Source organism: Xyrauchen texanus, chromosome 13, assembly GCF_025860055.1.
Source record: "Xyrauchen texanus isolate HMW12.3.18 chromosome 13, RBS_HiC_50CHRs, whole genome shotgun sequence".
Lineage (NCBI taxonomy): Eukaryota > Metazoa > Chordata > Actinopteri > Cypriniformes > Catostomidae > Xyrauchen > Xyrauchen texanus.
The window spans coordinates 22,089,216-22,110,011 of NC_068288.1; the positions used below are offsets into that span (position 1 = coordinate 22,089,216).

Here is a 20,796-nt window from a genome sequence, read left to right on the forward strand (position 1 = left end):
GAATAATTTAACCCCACAGCCCTAACTATCATTTTATTTTATGAAATGTGAAATCAGGTAATATTAAAGTCAGTCTTTATTCTGTAGGTCTGTTAATTCAACAAGGCCACAGATTTTATAGGTGATTTCATAGGTGTATTTTATAGAATGTTATTTTATTTTACTTTTAAATTATTGTAGGTGTTACAACCATGGTATGTCATCTCCATCACCTCAAAGGGAATTTGTAGATAATTTCTTTATTTTAAGATCCTTTTAGAAACTAACAACACAAGGAAAATAAAAAAAATAAATAAATAAAGGGAATGTGTCAAAAAATAAATAAAGGGAATGTGTAGGTAATAAGTATTTGCATACTCCATTCCCTCCATCAGGGAATGGAGGTTACATCCGTAACCTAGACATTCCCCGTCTGTCACTCCCTTCGACGTTGTGTCTGAGAAGCAACACTAGGGGTCCAATTTATGCCATGCGCTGAGCCGTGTACGTGTACTGCTGACAGAGGAGTGGGCAGGTCTTTGACGTGCACAGGCGACCAGCTGTGTCAGACCGCACGTACCCTTCCCCAATGCCCCTAAAATGTCATCCAAGTCCTTCTGGTTACCCTAAACAGGGGAACAAGGTGACGCTTGCCAACCTGGGAATGGGCCGAGCCTGGCTGGGCCTCTTTTCTCTCTATGTTTCTCCCCATAGAGCAATAAACGGCAGGGGCCCTTACACGCATCGAGGCAAGGTGGTCTTAGTTTCCTATTCTTTCAGGAGGAAAAGACCCTGCGGAGACCACACCTGCCCTGAAGGGGAGGTAAGAGTGGTGAATACATCACATGGGTTTTTTAGGCGGCATGTGGAAATGGCACAGTGGTAGATCCATCCCAAATAAGAGGGGGGAGCTGCTACAACACGGCAACTGCCTAAGGGAGATGCGGGTCCACTCGCAAGGGGACCATACCGTGGAAAATACATACAGGGGGAGTCCGTGTAGGAGTCCTACCCTGTGGAGCACCTATTCCAGTACAGGGTAGATTAAGTACCCGCAGTGGATTGGGTCGGCGAGTTCCTCCGCTGAACTGCGAACCCACAAGGGCTAGGGAGGAGTCATCCAGGGATCCGAGGAGTGGGATCTCCTGGGAGAAAAAGTGCACAATTTTACATCAGTGAGGGAAAGTGTGCTAGGCGCAAGCGATCCACCCGGTCAGTCAGTCAGCGTGTTACCGAGTTCTACCGGCTCGGACCTGAGAAAACTGACTCAACCCGGAGATTGTAGAATCTCGCAAATGTATTAGGTGTTGCCCAACCAGCTGCTCTACATATGTCTGCTAGGGAGGGACCCCTGGCCAGTGCCAAAGAGGACACAACACTCCTTGTTGAGTGGGCTCGGACCCACAAAGGGGGGGGGGGCACGGCCTGGGTGTGATAGGCCAGTGGGAAAGCCTCTGTTTGGAGATAGCGTTTCCTTTCCGCCAAAGCGGACAAAGAGCTGCTCAGAACATCTAAAGCTCTGCGTGCTTTCCAGATAGGTACGCAAAGCACGTACCGGACACAGCAACGAAGGGGCTGGGTCTGCCTCCTCCCGGGTTCACTACCTGGTCTCTAAAGGGCATGGTAGGAACCTTGGGCATGTAGCCTGGTCGCAGTCTTAGGATCACATATGTGTCTGCCGGACCGAACTCCAGGCAAGTGTCGCTGACAGAGAACGCTTGCAGGACCCCGACTCTCTTGATGGAGAAAAAGCAATCAGCAGGGCAGTCTTAAGAGAGAGGGCCCTGAGTCCAACTGATTATAGCGGCTCGAAGGGAGGTCTCTGGAGGCCTGCGAGGACCACCAAGAGGTCCCAGGAGGGGAACAGGCTTGGCCAGGATGGATTTAACCTCCGGGAACCTGATGATTAAGTCATGCTTACCCAAAGACTTGCCGTCTACTGTGTCGTGGTGGGCCGCGATAGCGGCGACATACACCTTTAGGGTGGAAGGGGACAGCCTCCAGCCTCTCTTGCAGAAATAAGAGCACTGACCTAACTGTGCACCTCTGCGGGTCTTCGGCCGAGGAAGAACACCAATTTGAGAACAAGCGTCACTTCAGGGCGTAGAGATGCCTGGTAGAAGGGGCTCTGGCTTGGTTGATTGTGTCTACGATGGTAGGTGATAGACCAGCTAGATCTTCTGCATCCCGTCCAGGGACCAGACGTGGAGGTTACAAAGGTCTGGGTGCGGATGCCAGAACGTGCCCTGCCAATGAGAAAGAAGGTCTTCCCTCAAGGGAATTTGCCAGGGAAGGGCTGTCGCGAGGAGTAAAAATTCGAGTACCAGGCCCGGGTGGGCCTGTTCGGGCATACCAGAGCAGGCAGTAGGAGGTCTACCTGGGCCTTGCCGAACCGTTTCCAAATCAGCTGGATCGATTGGAGGTGAAGCCTCCACTCTCTGCTGGGCAAGTGTTGTCGTGACAGCGCGTCCGCTATCACATTGAGGTTGCCGGAGATGTGAGTCTCTGCAGGCTCCAAAGGAGGAGATGACGGGCGAGTCGCGACATATGGCGGGAGCGGTAGTACGGCGTCGGGAGGCAAGGTTGCGTCCCGAGGCTCTGGTGCTGAGAAAAATCTCAAAGCACTTACCTTGCTCCGCACACCCGGCAGGGGGCGGGTTAGTGACTGAGGAGGAGGTCCTGTAGCGGCGTCCTCTGGACTCTTCAGAACCGGCTGGCCGGGGAAGAGTCGTGGGCTGAGGGCGGAGGGTCCACGTCCAGCGTGCCAGTACTGTTGAACTGTGGTGGCAGAGTGCCGTGAGAACGGCATTAGGAAATAGCTCTGTTATTGAGAATTTGGGTACCGCAGCTCCTTGTAGGGGGGGCAGCAAATTAAATGAATTCAACAAAAGATTCTCCTCCCGGCCCTCCACCGGGGGACGTAGTGGTTTTACCAGCTCCGAAGCTAACATTTCGAACATCTCAGGAGCGCCTGGGAGCCTTCCGGGCCCTCAAGGTGGTCCGTGAGACAGCTGTGCCCAGGTTGAGGCGGAGCAGGGTGTTTCTTAACCACAGGAGGACTCCCTCGGCGAGCAGACGGGGCGTGGCCCATGGCGGCAGGCTTGCGGCGGGGCAGGATGTGAGAGATGGCCTGCTTCTTCACCGCGGAGAACTGCTGGGCGAAGTCCTCAACACACGAGACAACGCCTGTGGCCGTCTGAAGCGGAGAGCACTCTACCGCATCCAGGAACTACACAGTCCTTTTCAGGATACGTCTTTTTAAAGATGCCTTTCCGCAAAGGCTAAACAAGTGGGAATTTGTAGATAATTTTTTTTATTTTAAGATCCTATTAGAAGCTAGCAACACCAGTAAATTAAAAGTGGCTTCTGCGTTTTGTTTATGTGCAAAATGTTATGTTGTCAACAACGACAGCTGGAACAAATTTAGAAAAAAGCTTGAAAACCATCCTGTATTATCAGTTTGTTCATTTATAGAAGCAGAATGCTAGATTTGTCAATGTTTACACATTATTTTTTTGGATCTGATGGTGTTGACACTTATTGAGTGATTGGTACATTAAAACACACATTTTGTAAAATAATAAAGGAAACAGGAGCAAACTGCACCAAAATGTATGTTTATCAAATGAATTCCACACAATTTCTTACATGAAATTTTGCATTTGCAGTCGTGTAGCCTGTTTTGTCACAGCAATCAAAAATCAGTGATGGTTATTTTGAAGATTCCATGATACCCACCCAACAAAAATAAATTGTCAGTACCTCCCATCCATTTAAAGTAAGAAGCTGAAACTATTGCCATTTTTCTGAAAGCTCTCCAGAAGTGACAAAAGTCAATATGATCTACGTTAGTTTGCGAAAATGCAGGCCTATGAATAATTCATTAATGCATAAAATCAGACTGTTCTGGATGTCTGCTTGCTCCATGCATTGCACTAATTTGAGTAAATTCCTCTTTTACAGTCCTTTGAACTGGAGGGTGAGATCAAGAAAGATGACCAGAAGAATTCACAAGAGAGCTCCTTGCTGGATTTCTTAAAAAGTGAGCCCACTGTTTTGGATAATGGCCAATTAAATTAACACACGTGTCTCATCCCAGCACACAAACATAGTCCAGAGATTTTAGGCTTAACCATGCAGTGTGCTTCCTATCTATCTACTGTATCATGAGTCATACAACTTGCTCAGACTATTGCTTTAACAGGATCTGACTAGCTCTTACGAATTTACCGGCCCCCAGGGCATGATTTGCAAACAGCCGTTTTATGCATGCTCATGTCTTCATTCATGTTTCCTGCGGGTAAATTAGATGTTCTGTTCGATAAATAGTGCAAGTCAGTGTCCTTTTATTATCAAGTGTATTTACATTTACATTTATCTAAATAAATCTACTTTATGTACTTTAATAGTGTGTGGATATAATTAAGAGTATACTGTATGTTTTGTTTTTACTGGACAGCAAGCTGTACTTTAGAGAGTCGTGTAGAAATTGGTCCTGCCATGCTCAAGAGATATTTATTTTCTAGAGAACTCTTCCAGACTCCCTGTTTCACCTCACTCATGATTATTTCTGGCTTGAATTATACTGTGGCTCATCCAAGTGTCATCTACCTTGTTTTCAAGTGTCCAAAAGTTTCAGATCAATTAATTGCCCAGATAGTCCTGTAACATCTGATTTAGGAATCTGACCCTAGCTCAGAGTCTAGCTAATAGATATTCTATTTGGATCTGACCCACTTTGGGTCTGTGGGAGAAGGTTGCTCACTCAACCATCAAGGTTTTTTACTCTCTCTCTCTGGCAGAATAACTTCCATACCGCCTTTTAAAGTAACAATATTTTTGAATGTGAGACATTGTCTTAAGTCAAATAATTTGAAAGAAATCAAAATGTCCATGACTGTGAAAAAGCAATTATTGTGATTACATTTTGATTATAGCTATTATACAAGATTACCATAATAGGTTGCATTTTTACTGCACCGTTGATCCAAGAACCCCTCCATAAGGCATTGGTGCATTTCATTTGTTCATATTAAAAATTATCTTAGGCTTGCTCAAGATGAATCAAAGTTAAAGTAAATATGTTAACATTTGTTTCTGTCTCGTGTCCTCTATGTGTTCTTGCAGTGTTCCCGAAGATGTTCGTTAGGTTGTTGCTAAGTCCCCTCTTCATGCTGCTGGTTCTGACCCAGTGCTGCTTCTCCTCTGTGATAGCTGGACTCGCTACCTTCCTCAACAAGTTTCTGGAGCGCCAGTACAGTGCCTCTGCTGCCTACAGCAGCCTTCTTATAGGTCAGCCACCACATGTTAATAAAATACATTAAAGATGAGCACAGTTGTTTACTAGTGATCGACTGATATGTGCTTTATTCTAGAGAATAGGTCCACCAATGGTCGATGTACTGTAATAAAAATACATAAATACATAAAAATACTATGTTAAAAATAATAACTTATTGATTGCAAATGAGAACATACACAACATTGTGGAAATTAAATTAACACTTGTTTTACAGAATGTATACTTAAAATTTACCATAAATATTTGAATAAAGAAACATGTGCCTTAAAATCTAGGCTGTTGATATATTTTGAAACTGTTACAAGAGGAAACAAACAATTCTGTTGCTTCTTTTAATTGGCCTGCTTGGAATTTCTGTCCTAAAATGCCAAAACACAAAATCTTCACCAACACTGAAACTGAGAAAAATGGCTTCTAAGTTTTTTGTCCTTTGTCCTGCCAAATGTGGATTATAAAATTTTCTCATTCTGTATTCTTTTTTTCTTTTCTCCCAATGTTGGAATGCCCAATTTCCACTACTTTAGTAGGTCCTCGTGGTGGCGTGGTAACACTTCAATCTGGGTGGCAGAGGACAAGTCTCAGTTGCCTCCGCTTCTGAGACCGTCAATCTGTACATCTTATCACGTGGCTCACTGTGCATGACACTGCGGAGTCTCACAACATGTGGAGGCTCATGCTAAATGCCGCGATCCACACACAACTTACCACGTGCCCCATTGAGAGCGTAAACCACTAAATCGCAACCATGAGGAGGTTACCCCACATGACTCTACCCTCCCTAGCAACCGGGTCAACTTTGTTGCTTAGGAGACCTGGCTGGAGTCTCTCAGCACACCCTGGATTCGAACATGTGACTCCAGGGGTGGTAGTCAGCATCAATACTTGCCGAGCTACCCAAGTCCCCTACTCATTCTAAATTCTTAGAATCTGGGTTTAGTTAAACCATACCCATCTGTCACAAAATAGATTAGAGTCTAAGAGACCAAATTTTAGTTACAACTGTTTAGACAAAATATGTGGTTGCTGTAAATATTACATTTTGCCTTTGAAGGGCAGAATTTGCCCGGTCAATACAGTATATTAGTCTATCACTATGTTTTAAGAGGATACAGTATGCCGAATCTACACTGTAAAAAGTGACTTAGTGTTGTAACCTTAAAAAACGTTTTCTACCTGATCTGACCCTTAAAACTAGCTTTGCCAGTGTAATCTAACTTATTCAGGTTGATTAATTGATGTTAAATAATATTTTTAGTCTGACTTGGGGAAAAAAAAAATGAAAATGGTTCCTTTATAGTTACCACATGTAACATAACTTTTGCGTTAACATTTTTCTTTCTAGTCTTAGATATTGCTGAATATATATATGTATGATGTGTTCATATAATGTGGCATAATCTTAAATCGGTCATAGTATTTTCTAAAGAGAAGCATTCCTTTTTTAAGAAATCTGTAATGAAATCGTTATTTTCTCTCAGGTGCTTTAAATCTGCCATCTGTTGCCGTGGGCATGGTGCTCGGGGGTCTGATCATGAAGCGCTGGGGATTGTCCTTCAGAGCCATTCCACGCTTCTCTGTTGTCATGCTCACCATCTCTATCTCCCTCTGTGTGCCACTCTTCTTCATGGGTTGCTCCACACAAGATATTGCTGGAGTTTACCCCAAAACATCAAATGGAACTAATGGGTGAGTGACATGGGATTCTCTTTTGATTTAGTAAACCCTTGTAATCAAGGGAATTTATTTTTAATTTATGTTAATCTCAATTTATCTAAAATACGAAGCACATTGTAACTACAGTTTCTTTGATTGGTCTTGACTTTGGATTAACAAAGCTATTAGCTTTGATATCCATTAGTAATGAGAATAAATTGCTAAAAAAGCTTAGAAATAACATATGCAAAGGTTTATAAAGGTATCAACATATGCAACATATGCAAAGGTTTATAAAGGTATCAACGAGAGCAATGGGCCAAGTGTCTAAGATTAAATGCATAGTAATAAAACAATTTTGGGGATGCTTAAACCTCCTTTGTCAATTGGCCTATGTAATTTACTTAAATGTAACCAAGTTTACCATTCCAAATAAAAAACTTAGATATTCTATCTAAATTCTAGAGGGAGAGACTGCAGTACATAACTGAATTTGGGGATACATTTCATTTTTATTTCATTGACCTTCCCAGCCATAGACAAATTAAGTTAAGCCCACCTATCAACATCACAAGAATCGTTTCATTAATGGGACAAAATGAACTCTAACTAAATCTCTCAAATTTGCTGGAAATAAAATGCCTAAATACATATTGCCTTGCTTGTGCCATTGAAAGGTGCCAGGTAGGAAAGTTGTGGTAGGGCAATATGCTGTAAGAACAAGAGCTTCAGATTAAGACCAATTCACCATCATCCTGAAAATTTGGAGAAAGAATAAATAATTCTGTGGAGACTAGGCATAGATCTTCTAGGGCCAGAGACAAATTATAATATATCATCTGCATAGAGTAAAAGTTTATTTACCACACCTCCTGCAACAATACCAGGAAAATCATCCACGTTTCTTATTGCGGCTGCTAATGCTTCCAGGGCAAGACAGAACAGCAAAAAGGGAGAGAGTGCAGCCATGCCGGGTTCCCCTACCAAGACAAAAATAATCTGAAATTAATCCATTAGTTTGCACTGCTGCTGACGAATGTTTTTAGAGTAACTTCATTCACCCAATAATAGTGTTCCCAAAACCGTAACTTTCCAAAATCTTAAAAAGATAGTCCCATTCCAGCCTAACATAAGCCTTCTCTGGGTCAAGTGAAATGGCAGCAATCGGGGTCTGATCATTTGCTACTGACCACATAATATTTACAAAATGTCTAATATTATCAGAAGAACTACAACCACGAATAAACCCCACTTGATCTATATGTATAAGAGATGTAACTACTCTGTTTAATAAATTATCCAGACAATATATTAACATCTAACTGGATCAGGGAAATTGGATGATAACTTTTACATTCATTGCATTCATATCTTTTTTTAAGAATAAGACTGATCAGGACTTGCATCATGGTAGGCGGTAGTTCACTTTTCTTTAATGACTCTGTAAACTTCTAACATAAGTGGAGCTAGTTCTGTGACATAAGATCTAAAATTCTGCAGTGAAATCATCTGGCCTTACATTTTGGCAAGGCTTTAATTACGTCAACAAGCTCCTCCAAAGTAAAACTCAAGAAAGTATTTTTGATCATTTGTCAATTTAGGAAGTTCTGATGGCTCTACGAAGTTGCTAGTATCCTTATCGTTAGACAAAGTGGTGGAACTATAAAGATCGAAATATAAATCTTTAAAGACCTTATTAATATCTGTGGCAGAGGTAAATATACTGCCTCCAGAAGACTTCACTGAAGGAGTAGTACAAAAAACCCTCATTTTCTATATCTGGTAAGAAGTTTTCCAAAGTACTGTATGTCTGTCTTGCCCTTAATAAGCAAAACTACCTTCTGTGACAAAATAGTACTGAATCGATATTTTAGCTGAGTAAACTTTCTAAAAGGGATGACATTCAGCGGTTCAGCTCTGTTTCAGCACGTTTAATAGTCTTTTCCAATTCCATGAATTCCTTTGCTTTGATAATTTTAATGAATGAGGCATATGGTAAGATCTGCCCCCTTAAGAATTGCCTTAAGCGCCTCCCATGCCACGCCCACAGAGGACACTCTGGACCAATTGGCCTCCACATAAACTCTAACTTCTGTCTGAATTTGTTGAAATGCTGGGCCCTGTAGAAGGGATGTATTAAAGTGTCATCTATATGATTTTCTTTTCTCTATATGTGGCAACATCTCTAAACACAGCAAATCAAGACCTGAAACTATTGTTACCAAAATGAGCAATCAGTGGCAAATGGAATAAGTGACTTAGATTACATTATAATTTATAAAACTAAAATTTAATAATAAAAAAGTTTTTAAAAGAAATGCAGCAAACTAGTGCCCAACATAGATAGGAACTCCTTCAATACTGTTTAAAAAGCATCCCAGAGTGATACCTGAAGAAGTTGGTTGAGAAAAGGTCAAGTGGTGCATGTCTGCAAATTCTAGGCAAAGCGTGACTACTTTGAAGATGCTAAAATATAAAAGAGTTTTTATTTATATTTACATTTATGCATTTGGCAGACGCTTTTATCCAAAGCGACTTACAGTGCAATTATTACAGGGACAATCCCCCCGGAACAACCTGGAGTTAAGTGCTCAATGACACAATGGTGGTAGCCGTGGGGTTAGAACCTGTGACCTTCTGATTAACAGCCCTGTGCTTTAGCCACTACGCCACCAAGTGACGAGAAAAAAAAAACCTTTTCACCGGTAGAGTGTGTGTATGTGTGTATATATATATATATATAAATTCTTCAGTATGAATTCAGAAGTTTCCAAATGTCTGTAAGAATAAGATTTTAAACATCCTCTGTATTGTCAATGTTGCTATAATGGGTCTACTCACTTTTGCATCATTATGATCAAGGACCGGATCCATTAAAAGATTGAAGTCTCCAACCAAAACGATATCATGGAGGATCCCAGCTGCTTGTAAATTTCCCTCAAGATCTATAAAAAAACGTTCTGTTTTTCAGCGTTGGGTGCATACATATTAGCCAAAATAAGACATTGCCCCTGTATTTAAGCCAAAACAATAATGACTCTTCCTAAGTTCTTTAATCTGTTTGAGACATTTAAATTGTAAATGCTTACTTATCAATGTGATTACTCCCCTGCTCCTACTCAGATAAACTGCAAAACACATGCTCACCCCATGTCCTACCAAGTTTTTCAGCTTCTTGTGAAGATAGGTGTGTTTCTTGAAGGCACACTATATCAATGTTTTATGCATAAGAAAATATATAGCCTTCCTTCTTAATATAGAACATTCCACGTGGAGGGAAACATTTTACCTATATAAAGTGTGAATTACTGACATGCAAAGAAAACTTGTGTACCCAAGGCTGAATTATATTTACAGGGGAAAAAATGTGCTTCAACCTCACTCATAACAACTGGTCTCAACTGGTGTCCATCCCCCGGAAATCCAACGATCCATGCATGCTCACGGGACCTTCTGCGACACCACTGGTACAAGATTACTTCAGTCCAGTGTTTTTTTTTTTACTTATATTGTACAATTGAACAGCACATTAAAGTTGTCAATGAAATAGGCCCTAGTAAATAACAACATTGAACCCACAAAATTAACAAATAAACTCAACAATAAGCCAATAAATGAAATGAAAACAATTATTTAAAAAAGTAGATTGAGAGACAGTGCACAACCAACTGAATAACAAACCCTCTAAGACCGCATCAGCAAAATGCACAATGTGTAGTCGATACCACTGATTAAACTGTAAAAAGGAATATGAATTTAAGCTTAAGTGTCTGCATTTTTTGATGTTAAAACAATTTCTTTTAACCGAGCTTAATATGCAGAGACAAATCTAATTTAGCCATTCGTACAGTAGGTTGATTTCTTCAAAAAGTCTAAACGCTGTGTCTCTGTGGCACTATTAAAACATTTCTCTGTTTGTTTGAGCATCCCGTTCAGCCCTATGCAGCAACTTTGACTTAACCAATGGTGTGTTTTTGGGACAGGACTATTTGTCTGTTTTCAGCGACCATTTCAGCGGTTGGTTCAGTGTTGTGGCAAGAGGGACACAACGTCTCATTCCCTCCATGAGGGAACGGAGGTTACATCAGGGAGTTTATACAGGAAAGCTGTTTAAAAACGTCATGGCTACTGACGTTATCGACACAAAGTCTCTTTCCCTCTATCAGGGAACGAGACTTTGTGTCAATAATTGACACTAGGGGTTCACTCTTGGGAGCCCAGACATCTCTGATCTTTGAGAAAAGGCCAATGAGAATTGGCGTGTGGAATTTTCATGCCACTCCCCCGGACATATGGGTATAAAAGGAGTGCCACTTGCAAACACACACACATTCAGGTTACGCACTTAGGAGGCGAGCCTAAGACCCGGCCATTTCAGCGGTTGGTTCAGTGTTGTGGCAAGAGGGACACAACTTCTCATTCCCTCCATGAGGGAAATGAAGTTACATCAGTAACCCTGACGTTCCCTACCTGTCACTCACTCGACACTGTGTTGATGAGTTGACACTAGGGGTCCCAATGTAAAATGCAACAAGAGCTGAACCGAGTTACGCAGACTGGCGGTGCGAGATGGGCAGAACTCTGTGTGCCTCGTGGCTGGTGCAGCAAGCCGTTGCGTAACTACCCCAACACACTCGCAGGCATGTAGCGGTCCCCTACTCCTTGGGAAGTTTAAGGACTGGCTGGCCCAGCCAAAACTTTCTCTCAATTGTTCTCCCCAAAAAAGGAATTAAATCCTTCAGCTGGGGGCCATATAAGGTCCATGTTGGGGGTTTTCTCTCCAAAGAGGAGGACACCGCAGAGACCACACCCAGCCCCGAGAGAGGACAACAACTTGTAAGTGGAATACAACACACGGTCTTACCGGGTCAAAGTGGAAGCATGTTATGTGGAGCAGCGCCATAGTAGGTCCTACCCAAGGAGGGGAGGAGTTACTACAAACACGGTGACCAAGGACAGAGGGCCCTCTGCCCAAGGAAGATGCAGTTTACCAGCAGGGAAACCATTTTGCGGAATATACATCACACAGGGTTACCTTAGGAGACAACCAGCTCATGTGGAGCACTTACCTCTTTATGGGGGCTTAAGTGACGCACATACTGGGGCAGCGGCAAACCTTTTCGAAGGCTCGTCGGCAGCTGGGCTAAGGAGGAAGAACCAGGGTTCAAAATTTTTTGTGAACGCAACTGGGAAAAGAGCACACGTATTCGCCTCAAGGGAGGGGAAAGGAGCTATGCGCAAGCGGTACACACGACCAGCTGACCCAAACTTTCCTGTTTGTGTCACCTGATAACACACGGGATGAAACTGGCTCAACCCTGAGGTTATAAAACCTTGCAAAGGTGTTAGGTGTTGCCCAGCCCGTATCTCTACAGATGTCTGCTAGAGAGGCACCACGGGACAACGCCCAATAAGCCGCAACACCCCTGGTAGAATGGGCTCGCAGGCCAGCAGGGGGCGGCACATGCTGGGCATTGTATGCCATAGTGATGGCATCGATGACCCAGAGAGTGATCCTCTGTTTGGAGATAGCGCTTCCTTTCCGCTGTCCACCAAAACAGACAAAGAGCTGCTATGAGCTTCTAAACCTTTGCGTGTGATCCAAGTAGATGCGAATAGCACGTACCGGACACAGCAACGCCAAGGCTGGTCTGCCTCCTCCTGGGGCATGATACCTGAAAGGAGTGCAGGGTCTGTAGCTCCGTTGGGGCAGGATGTGTTGTATAGCCTCCGTCTGCTTCCTTACCATTGAAAACAGATGCCACTTCAGGCCATAGAGATGCCTCGTTGATGGGGCCCTAGCCTGAGTGATTGTGTCTACCACTGCAGATGGTAGGCCACTTAAGTCTTCCCATCCAGGGGCCAAACATGGAGATTCCAGAGGTCAGGTCACGGGTGCCAGATTGTGCCCCATCCCTGAGAAAGAAGGTCATTCCTCAGGGAAATTCACCGGGGGGGCTGTCTCGAGGAGCATGAGGCCTGAGAACCAAGTCTGGGAGGGCCAGTAAGGGGCCACTAAGAGGATCTGCTCCTCGTCCTCCCTGACCTTGCACAAAGTCTGTGCAAGTAGGTTCACTTGGGGGAACACATATTTGATGTACGCAATCATCGCTGTGTTGTCCAGGACCATGCGTCTCTGCGTGAGCATCTTGAATTGGAGTCTGTGCAGAGCCCGGTTCAGAACAAGATTGGCCTCAACCCGGCGCCTTTTTTGGGTATGATGAAGTAGGGGCTGTAAAACCCCTTCTTCATCTCGGCTGGAGGGACAGGCTCTATCGCATCCTTCCATGGAAGGGAGGCAATCTCCGCGCGCAAGGCAACGGCATTCTCACCTCTCACAGCGGTGAAGCGGACGCCACTGAACCTGGGCGGGCGCCTGATGAACTGAATCGCGTAGCCGAGTCGGACAGTTCTGATCAACCAGAGCGACAGGTTGGGGAGTGCGAGCCATGCCCCCAAGCTCTGTGTGAGAGGGATCAAAGGAACTACCGCGTCGGACATACCAGCGGGCAGGGCGTCGTGACAGGGCAAAGCCTGAGGTGCTGAGTCTAGAGACATCAAAGCACTTAACTGGCTCCTTGTGACCGCTCCCGGAACAGCCTGGGATGGGGGAGGAAGGTTTTTGTCCTCGTAGCCCGCTGAGACATCACATCGGGGGCGGGTTTATGCCACAGCTGTGCGTGCAGAAGCAGGGGGCCTGGTTTAGGGGTGCCGTTTCTGCCAAAGAGAACTGGTGGCGGTCGGGATAATGACGGCCGGGGGAAATAGGGCCCAGGGAATGAGGAAACTGCTCCATTGGGCGTGCGGCAAAACAAAAAGCCAAATGAAACCAAGGATTCTTCACCCGACCCTCCAGCTCCCATAGTGCAGTTTCCTGAGTCCCGTGGCTGCCCGTCTCAGGGGCACTTTGAAGCCTTCTTGGGGTTCTTGGCTGCCGGCCATGAGGCAGGTGGTGTTGAAGCGCCCATTGATGTCACCATACTGCTCCCAGTGCTATCCGACCCCGCCTCATACCCGTATGTAGAAGGACCGAGTCGGGGAGCCGCTGTGGTGGCTTGCCCTCATACAAAGGTCAGCCGCGACCGCAATGTAGCCATGGCTATGTCCTCTCAATGAGGACATGAACCATCCACGAACTCTAACTCCACGTGGGTGGCACTCAAACACGTAAGGCAGCGATCGTGGCCGTCAAAAGCGGAGAGATAACGACCGCAACCAGGAAATATACTCAAACGAATAGGCATCTTGAAAAATACGCTTTCGTTTGCACCACTCTTTTAGAGGAAAATATACTCTTTTGTGTGTGTGTATATACATATATATATAGGAAGCTCTGCTCAGTTGTCGAAGCGCCCAGGGGTGTTGCTCAACACAACCCTAGTGTGCGAGGGGGAAAACCGCTGTAATGCACTGTAGATCCAACAGCTTTGGAGAGAGAGAGAGAGAGAGAGATGAATGGAACGGCAGGAGGGATTCAGCTCTGTGAATGCGTCCGCTCGGCTCCGAAGAAGTAGTCTGAGTGTGTGTTTGCAAGCGGCACTCCTTTTATACCCATATGTCCGGGGGAGTGGCATGCAAATTCCACATGCCAATTCTCATTGGCCTTTTCTCAAAGATCAGAGATGTCTAGGGTCCCAAGTGTGTACCCCTAGTGTCAATTCATCGACACAATATCGAAGTGCTTCTATAGTAATAGAAAGGCCCTTTCTATACATAGGTTGTGTTAAAGACCTCACAGACTCTGAGAACATTGTAAATCTGTGTCTGTTCAGTGTCATCTGCCAATGGCTGAAGTCAGACTATTGTGTTCTTTTGAAAGTTAGTATTTTCAGGCCCAGAACAACTTCAGCTAGTAAAAATGCTGTAATCAGAGTCGCTAGCACCCAGGGGAGAAAAAGCACAGGGTAGAATAACTGATAGTAGTTCTTGTACTCTGAAATGGGGTTCAGGTCAGCATACAAAAATGCAGTGTTTTACAGATTGGAATGCCTCCACTTTGCCTGCTGGGAGACAGGGAAATAGATATGATGTCTGTTTATCTAGATTCTAGAACACTATGCATTCAAAAGGAAGACTATTGTTAGGACTTTGTGCCATGAACTTTATGATTGTACTACTATTATTGTTACAGTTTTGCAAGAACAAATACATGCTTACATACATACACTGTAAGACTCACTTAATTATATACTCTACATCCGGTTCCTTGACCTCTTTTCCCATTCGGCTTCACTGAACTCTGGATGTTAAGATCACTGGTTGTTAAAATGTTTCTTTGTGTTCTGCAAGTAAAAGCTAAACTGTGTCATCATGCTCTGCAGGCTGTTTCTGTCCTGTAGTGCCAACTGCTCCTGCCCCAGCAGTGCCTTTAACCCAGTGTGTGGGGAAAACAACTTTGAATACATCTCACCCTGCCATGCTGGGTGCACAAACTTCACTATGAATCCCAAGAACCCATACAGAGTCCAGGTAATAAGCAATCCAAATATACCTGGTTACCAAATCTGAACATATTTAATTGAAAGCACTCATATGGTTCAATGTAAAAAAGAAAATAAATAAATTAATAAAAAGTTTGTCAGGTAGCCTAAAAATGGCTTCATGAGTCTCATCATAGTCCAGCTCATCCAATGCAATCAAAAACTCACATGCAAAGTCCCTCATGCCAGTTCCCCTCTGATGGATATTGCAAAGGTGGACGAGCTAAATCATGCACTGACAGATGGAAAACTCAGTGAGGGGAGATGGAAAAAGGAAGATGCCCATTGTGCCTATGCTGGATCCAGAAATGGCTTGATTGTTCCGTCATGGTACATGGTGTTGAAAGAAGGACCCAAACGCAAATAGGCAATAATGAACTTTCATTTAATTAAACAAAAACATACAATGGAGAAAAAAAACAATACCAAATTGTATTAAACACTAGATCTTGAACTGACAGGGAAGGCAGATAGACAACACGAGCACATGACAGCAGGAACCAACAAAACAATCCAGCACATGACAGCATACAAGAGGAGCCTATATTAATAGGGAGAGAAATCAAATGGGTTAACAAGGACGGCAGGTGAAACAAATGAACTATTAGAGGCACAGAAATTATACACATCCAAGTAATTTTTATGGGTCAGGTCATGTTTGGAATAATGTCCAGATTTTGCTGTTTCGGAAGGAAATTGGTACTTTAATTCACCAAAGTATCAATCAACCGATCACAAAGTATAGTCAGGACATTATTGATATAAAAAACAGCACCGTTACTATTTGAAAAAAGTCATTTTTGATCAAACCTAGACAGGCCCCATTTCCAGCACCCATCACTCCAACACCTTATCTTTGAGTAATCATGCTAAATTGCTAATTTGGTACTTGAAAATCACTTGCCATTATACCAAACACTGCTGAAAGATATTTGGTTTGTTAAATTAAGCTTAACATTGTCTTTGTTTTTGAGTTGCCACAGTATGCCATGGACTGGCATATCTTAAGGTCAATATTAGATTATAAATGGCAAAAAATTTATATATTTTTCTAGGAACTCGTCAGTCAATCATTTTTTTGAGGAAGGAAGGCTATACAATGCTTGAAATGGCCAAAAACTACTTCATACAAAGGTGTACACTACAGTCTTCAAAGACAAAGGACAACGGATTCTAACAAGGACAGAAAGAGATGTGGAAGGCCCAGATGTACAACTAAACAAGAGGATAAGTACATCAGAGTCTATAGTTTGAGAAATAGACGCCTTACATGTCCTCAGCTGACAGCTTCATTGAATTCTACCCGCTCAACACCAGTTTCATGTACAACAGTAAAGAGAAGACTCAGAGGTGCAGACATTATGTGAAGAATTGTGAAGAAAAAGCCACTTTTGAAACAGAAAAACATACAGAAATGGATACAGTGGGCAAAGAAACATAGGCTTTGGACAACAGATAATTGGAAAAGAGTGTTATGGATCTTAAACCCACTGAGCTTTTGTGGGATCAGCTAGACTGTAAGGTGTATGATAAGTGCCCGACAAGAAAGCCACATCTATGGCAAGTGCTACAGGAAGTGTGGAGTGAAATTTCACCTGAGTATCTAGACAAACTGACAGCTAGAATGTTAAGGATCTGCAAAGCTGTCATTGCTGAGAAGTCTTTGATGTAGCTAAAAAAAAAAAAAAATTCTAATAGTAATTTTTCATGTTATTAATGTCCTGACTATACATTGTAATCAGCTGAATGCCACTTTGGTTTAATAAAGTACCAAGTTTACCATAAGAGCAAAATCTGTACATTATTCCAAACTTTTGGCCATCAGTACAATTATCTCAAGACACAGTAATTTAGCAAGACCTCTACTTAGATCTATCAGATTTTTATGTAGCTCATTATTTGGGCCAGAGAGCAGCTCATTGGGAGTCTCAGCTGTACCAGAAACACTGAGCAAGTGACTGGTCATGCTCTGTTAGAAATCAATGGTTGTGTCTTATCAATCCCTAATTAGCAATACTTCCTGGAGGAAGTACTTGGGACTCAAACAACTATACAGTGTAACATTTTCTTTATAATTGCCCAGAAAAAGTCTTCCAGGACCAGCTGATGATGATGTATTATTCAATATGACACAGTACATTTCATACAAAGAGGTAATTATGCTGAGAAATAGAGTTGCTAGCATTGTCTGGGCTCCTTGTTGAATTGAACAAAACAGACAATGGAGGACACCGTGCCATTGGAAGTCAAAGAAGCACAAGAAAACCATTGTAAACAAGTTTTTGTGTAAAATGAAACACCTTAAGTTGGACTCTGCAGCGAAGACATAAATTTAAAAAGGAACCACTTAAAGGGATAGTTCTTTGAAAAAGGAAAACTCTGGCATCATTCACTCAACCTTATACTTTTCAAACCTGTATGACTTCATTTTTATTCTGTAGAGCAAAAAATAAATACATTAATTAAATAAAGATGTTAGGCAGAATGATAGCCTCATTTCCCCACTCTAATTGCATATTTTTTTCCCATACAATTAAAGTGAATGGTGACTGAGACCAACATATTGGGTAACATCTCATTTTGTGTTTTATGGAAGAAAAAATTATTTGGGTTGAGAAAATGATGACTGTATTTTCATCCCTTTGAATTCCCTCTATACTTATAGTATCCTTATAAACATCACTTGTAATAATGATGCTTGTGGTGAATGTATGCATTAGATGTCCCTAATAATTAACTAAGGATATTGTTCACTATTTCTCCACATGCAGGCTTTTAGTAACTGCAACTGTATTCCTAATATGGGCACTGCCAAGCCTGGCCCTTGTGCCAACACATGTCCTCATTTTCTCCTGCCTGTAATGTTCCTCATCTCTATGGCCGGGCTTATTGCTAGCTTAACACACAACCCTATCTACATGATGGTGCTAAGGTGAGAAACGCACACAGACGCACACACATGCACAAACACGCGCATGCAAACATGGAAGCTCATTGCGTTCTTTGCAGTCAATATGCGAATAAAAAATTCAGAAAACCTCTAGATACTTTATGGTTATATACTGTATATAGTATACTGTATATTTCACTATAGTACTATAAACTGTAGATACTGTTATCACTTTGAGTTTTTGTGAGTAATTTTAAGTTTTCTTTCACTCATTCTGTATGTTTAAACCTATAGAGCAGTTCCTCCTGAAGAGAAGTCTTTTGCCATAGGCATCCAGTTTCTGCTTCTTAGGGTTCTGAGTAAGTAAAATACCAACATATTTCTTTATCATAATTTTTCTGTTTATGTCATATAAATAAGCAGTTTTAAAAGCTATTTGAAATACTAGGTTTGGGTTGTATATGGATGATAATGCAAATGTATAGGGGGGAAAAAAATCTGCAATAGATAGATAGATAGATAACCTTTAAATGTGCATGTATTTTGGGAAACTTAAAGAATTTTAGTGCCCCCCTGTGGTGAAACAAAAACCTAACTAGGAAATGTACAGTATTTATGAGCGTTACTATGAACACTCATGAAATCAAATCCATGCTTGTTTGGTTATTTTGAATAGAGTAATTTATTTTATTACATTTGTAATAAAACCATTTTTTCTCTCTCTTTCTCTGCTTAGCTTGGCTGCCAGCCCCTGTTCTGTTCGGGATGACCATTGACTCCACATGCATCTGGTGGAAAACTGCTTGTGGGAAAAAGCAAGGCTGTGGTTACTATGACAACAACCTCCTTAGAAACAGGTAAGGATATGTTCTCACTTGACATAAATGCATTATGAAGTGGTAGATTTTGACTTAAGAATTTAATCAAACATTCATATAGACTGTATACTTACAGTCACACAAGGTAGTGTTAATTGACTAATTCCTAACAATGGTAATACTGATAATGGTGATGATGACTTGGTTGCAGGTATCTAGGACTTCAGGTGGGCTATAAGATAGTAGGCATTACACTCATGGCATTTATTGGCTGGAAAATGCATCGGACCAGAGAGTACAGCTTAGAAAAGGGACCTGAGGGAAATCTGTGATGCCTCAACCCTGCTTTAACTTTTGAGAACCTTCTCAGTAAGTTGAGCCCCTGAATGTCTTTTGACAGAAACCCCTAATTTTATTAACTGGCTGGAAATGTCATGAATTCAGTTTGGATATTACTCAAGTTGTACAATGACAGTATGGGTATTTCCAGCCTACAAGAGTGGGTCCTAACTTGATATATTCAGGGACTTGGTGCCAGTTTGTCACCTCCTCCACATTTATTTTGGTGGACAAAAATAGATATGTACAGAGCTCAAAAACTGCAATGCTCTCTGGACATTCATCCAAACCTTAGCAATAATTTTATCTGCAGATTACTGGAAATGTGTGCTGCCGGATTTACAATTGTGGCTCCTCTAGGGTGGACACAAAACAAAAGAGTTGATTGTAAACAAAACATATTGGAAATGTCTATTTACTGTGCTTGCAGTACTTCTGGTTAATTTGCATTTGATATATGATGCAGAATGGGATTTTTTTAAAGAGAGTATATCTTTGTATTCTATTTGAAGACTATCTGAAGCATGTGAGATGCTCTTTATACCCAAATGCACACATTTAGACCTGAGTGTGTCATATCAATCATAGCCTGTGGATATATATTTTAAAATTCAAAGAGTGTGAATTCAGGTGTGTAGTTCAAATAATAATAGTAGCCTGAAAAGATTTTAAGTTTTACTTTCAAAAGTGAAGACATTTTGAAAATAGACATCAAATGTTTGTCAAATATATTTCCGTACCTAATGTTGCTGTTGTATAATAAACTGTTTGTATACTTTTTTATCTTGGTTCTTAAAGGGATATAATTTTCACCTAAAAAATTTAATTTCTTTAATAATTTACTCACCCTCCTGGTATCCCAGATGTGTATGACTTTGTTTCATAAGCAAAACACAAATTAAGATTTTTAGAAGAATATTTCAGCTCTGTAGGTCCATACAATGCAAGTGAATGGGCACCAACATTTTGAAGCTCCAAAATCCACATAAAGGCATCATAAAAGTAATCCATATGACACCAGTTATTAAATCCATGTGTTCAGAAACTATATGATGGGTGTGGGTAAGAAACAGATCAATATTTAAGTCATTTTTCATCATAAATTAGCCTTCATTCCCAGTAGGAGGGTGATATGCACAAAACATTTTAATCACCAAAAACAGGAGAAATTGAAGAAAAAGGACTTAAATATGGATCTGTTTCTCACTCACACCTATCATATCGCTTTAAAAGATATGGATTTAATAGCGGAGTTATTGGAGTACTTTTATGTTTCTCTAATGTGGATTTTGGAGCTTCCAAATTTTGGCACCCATTCACTGGCATGGTATGGAC

The 20,796-nt window shown here is 42.0% G+C and overlaps 1 protein-coding gene across 2 annotated transcripts in view; it reads left to right on the forward strand.

Moving 5' to 3' along the window:
- The window catches only part of LOC127654478 (solute carrier organic anion transporter family member 2A1-like), a 41,296-nt gene extending 20,888 nt beyond the window's left edge, over positions 1–20,408 (forward strand). For both annotated transcript variants that reach the window (XM_052141699.1, XM_052141700.1), the window contains exons 7-14: positions 3,943–4,021; positions 5,107–5,271; positions 6,760–6,967; positions 15,256–15,403; positions 18,186–18,346; positions 18,599–18,663; positions 19,041–19,161; positions 19,334–20,408. In XM_052141699.1, coding sequence (XP_051997659.1) covers positions 3,943–4,021; positions 5,107–5,271; positions 6,760–6,967; positions 15,256–15,403; positions 18,186–18,346; positions 18,599–18,663; positions 19,041–19,161; positions 19,334–19,454 — 1,068 coding nt within the window. In that variant the 3' untranslated portion in view covers positions 19,455–20,408. The remainder of the gene's footprint in view (positions 1–3,942; positions 4,022–5,106; positions 5,272–6,759; positions 6,968–15,255; positions 15,404–18,185; positions 18,347–18,598; positions 18,664–19,040; positions 19,162–19,333) is intronic.
- The last annotated feature ends 388 nt before the right edge of the window (positions 20,409–20,796 follow it).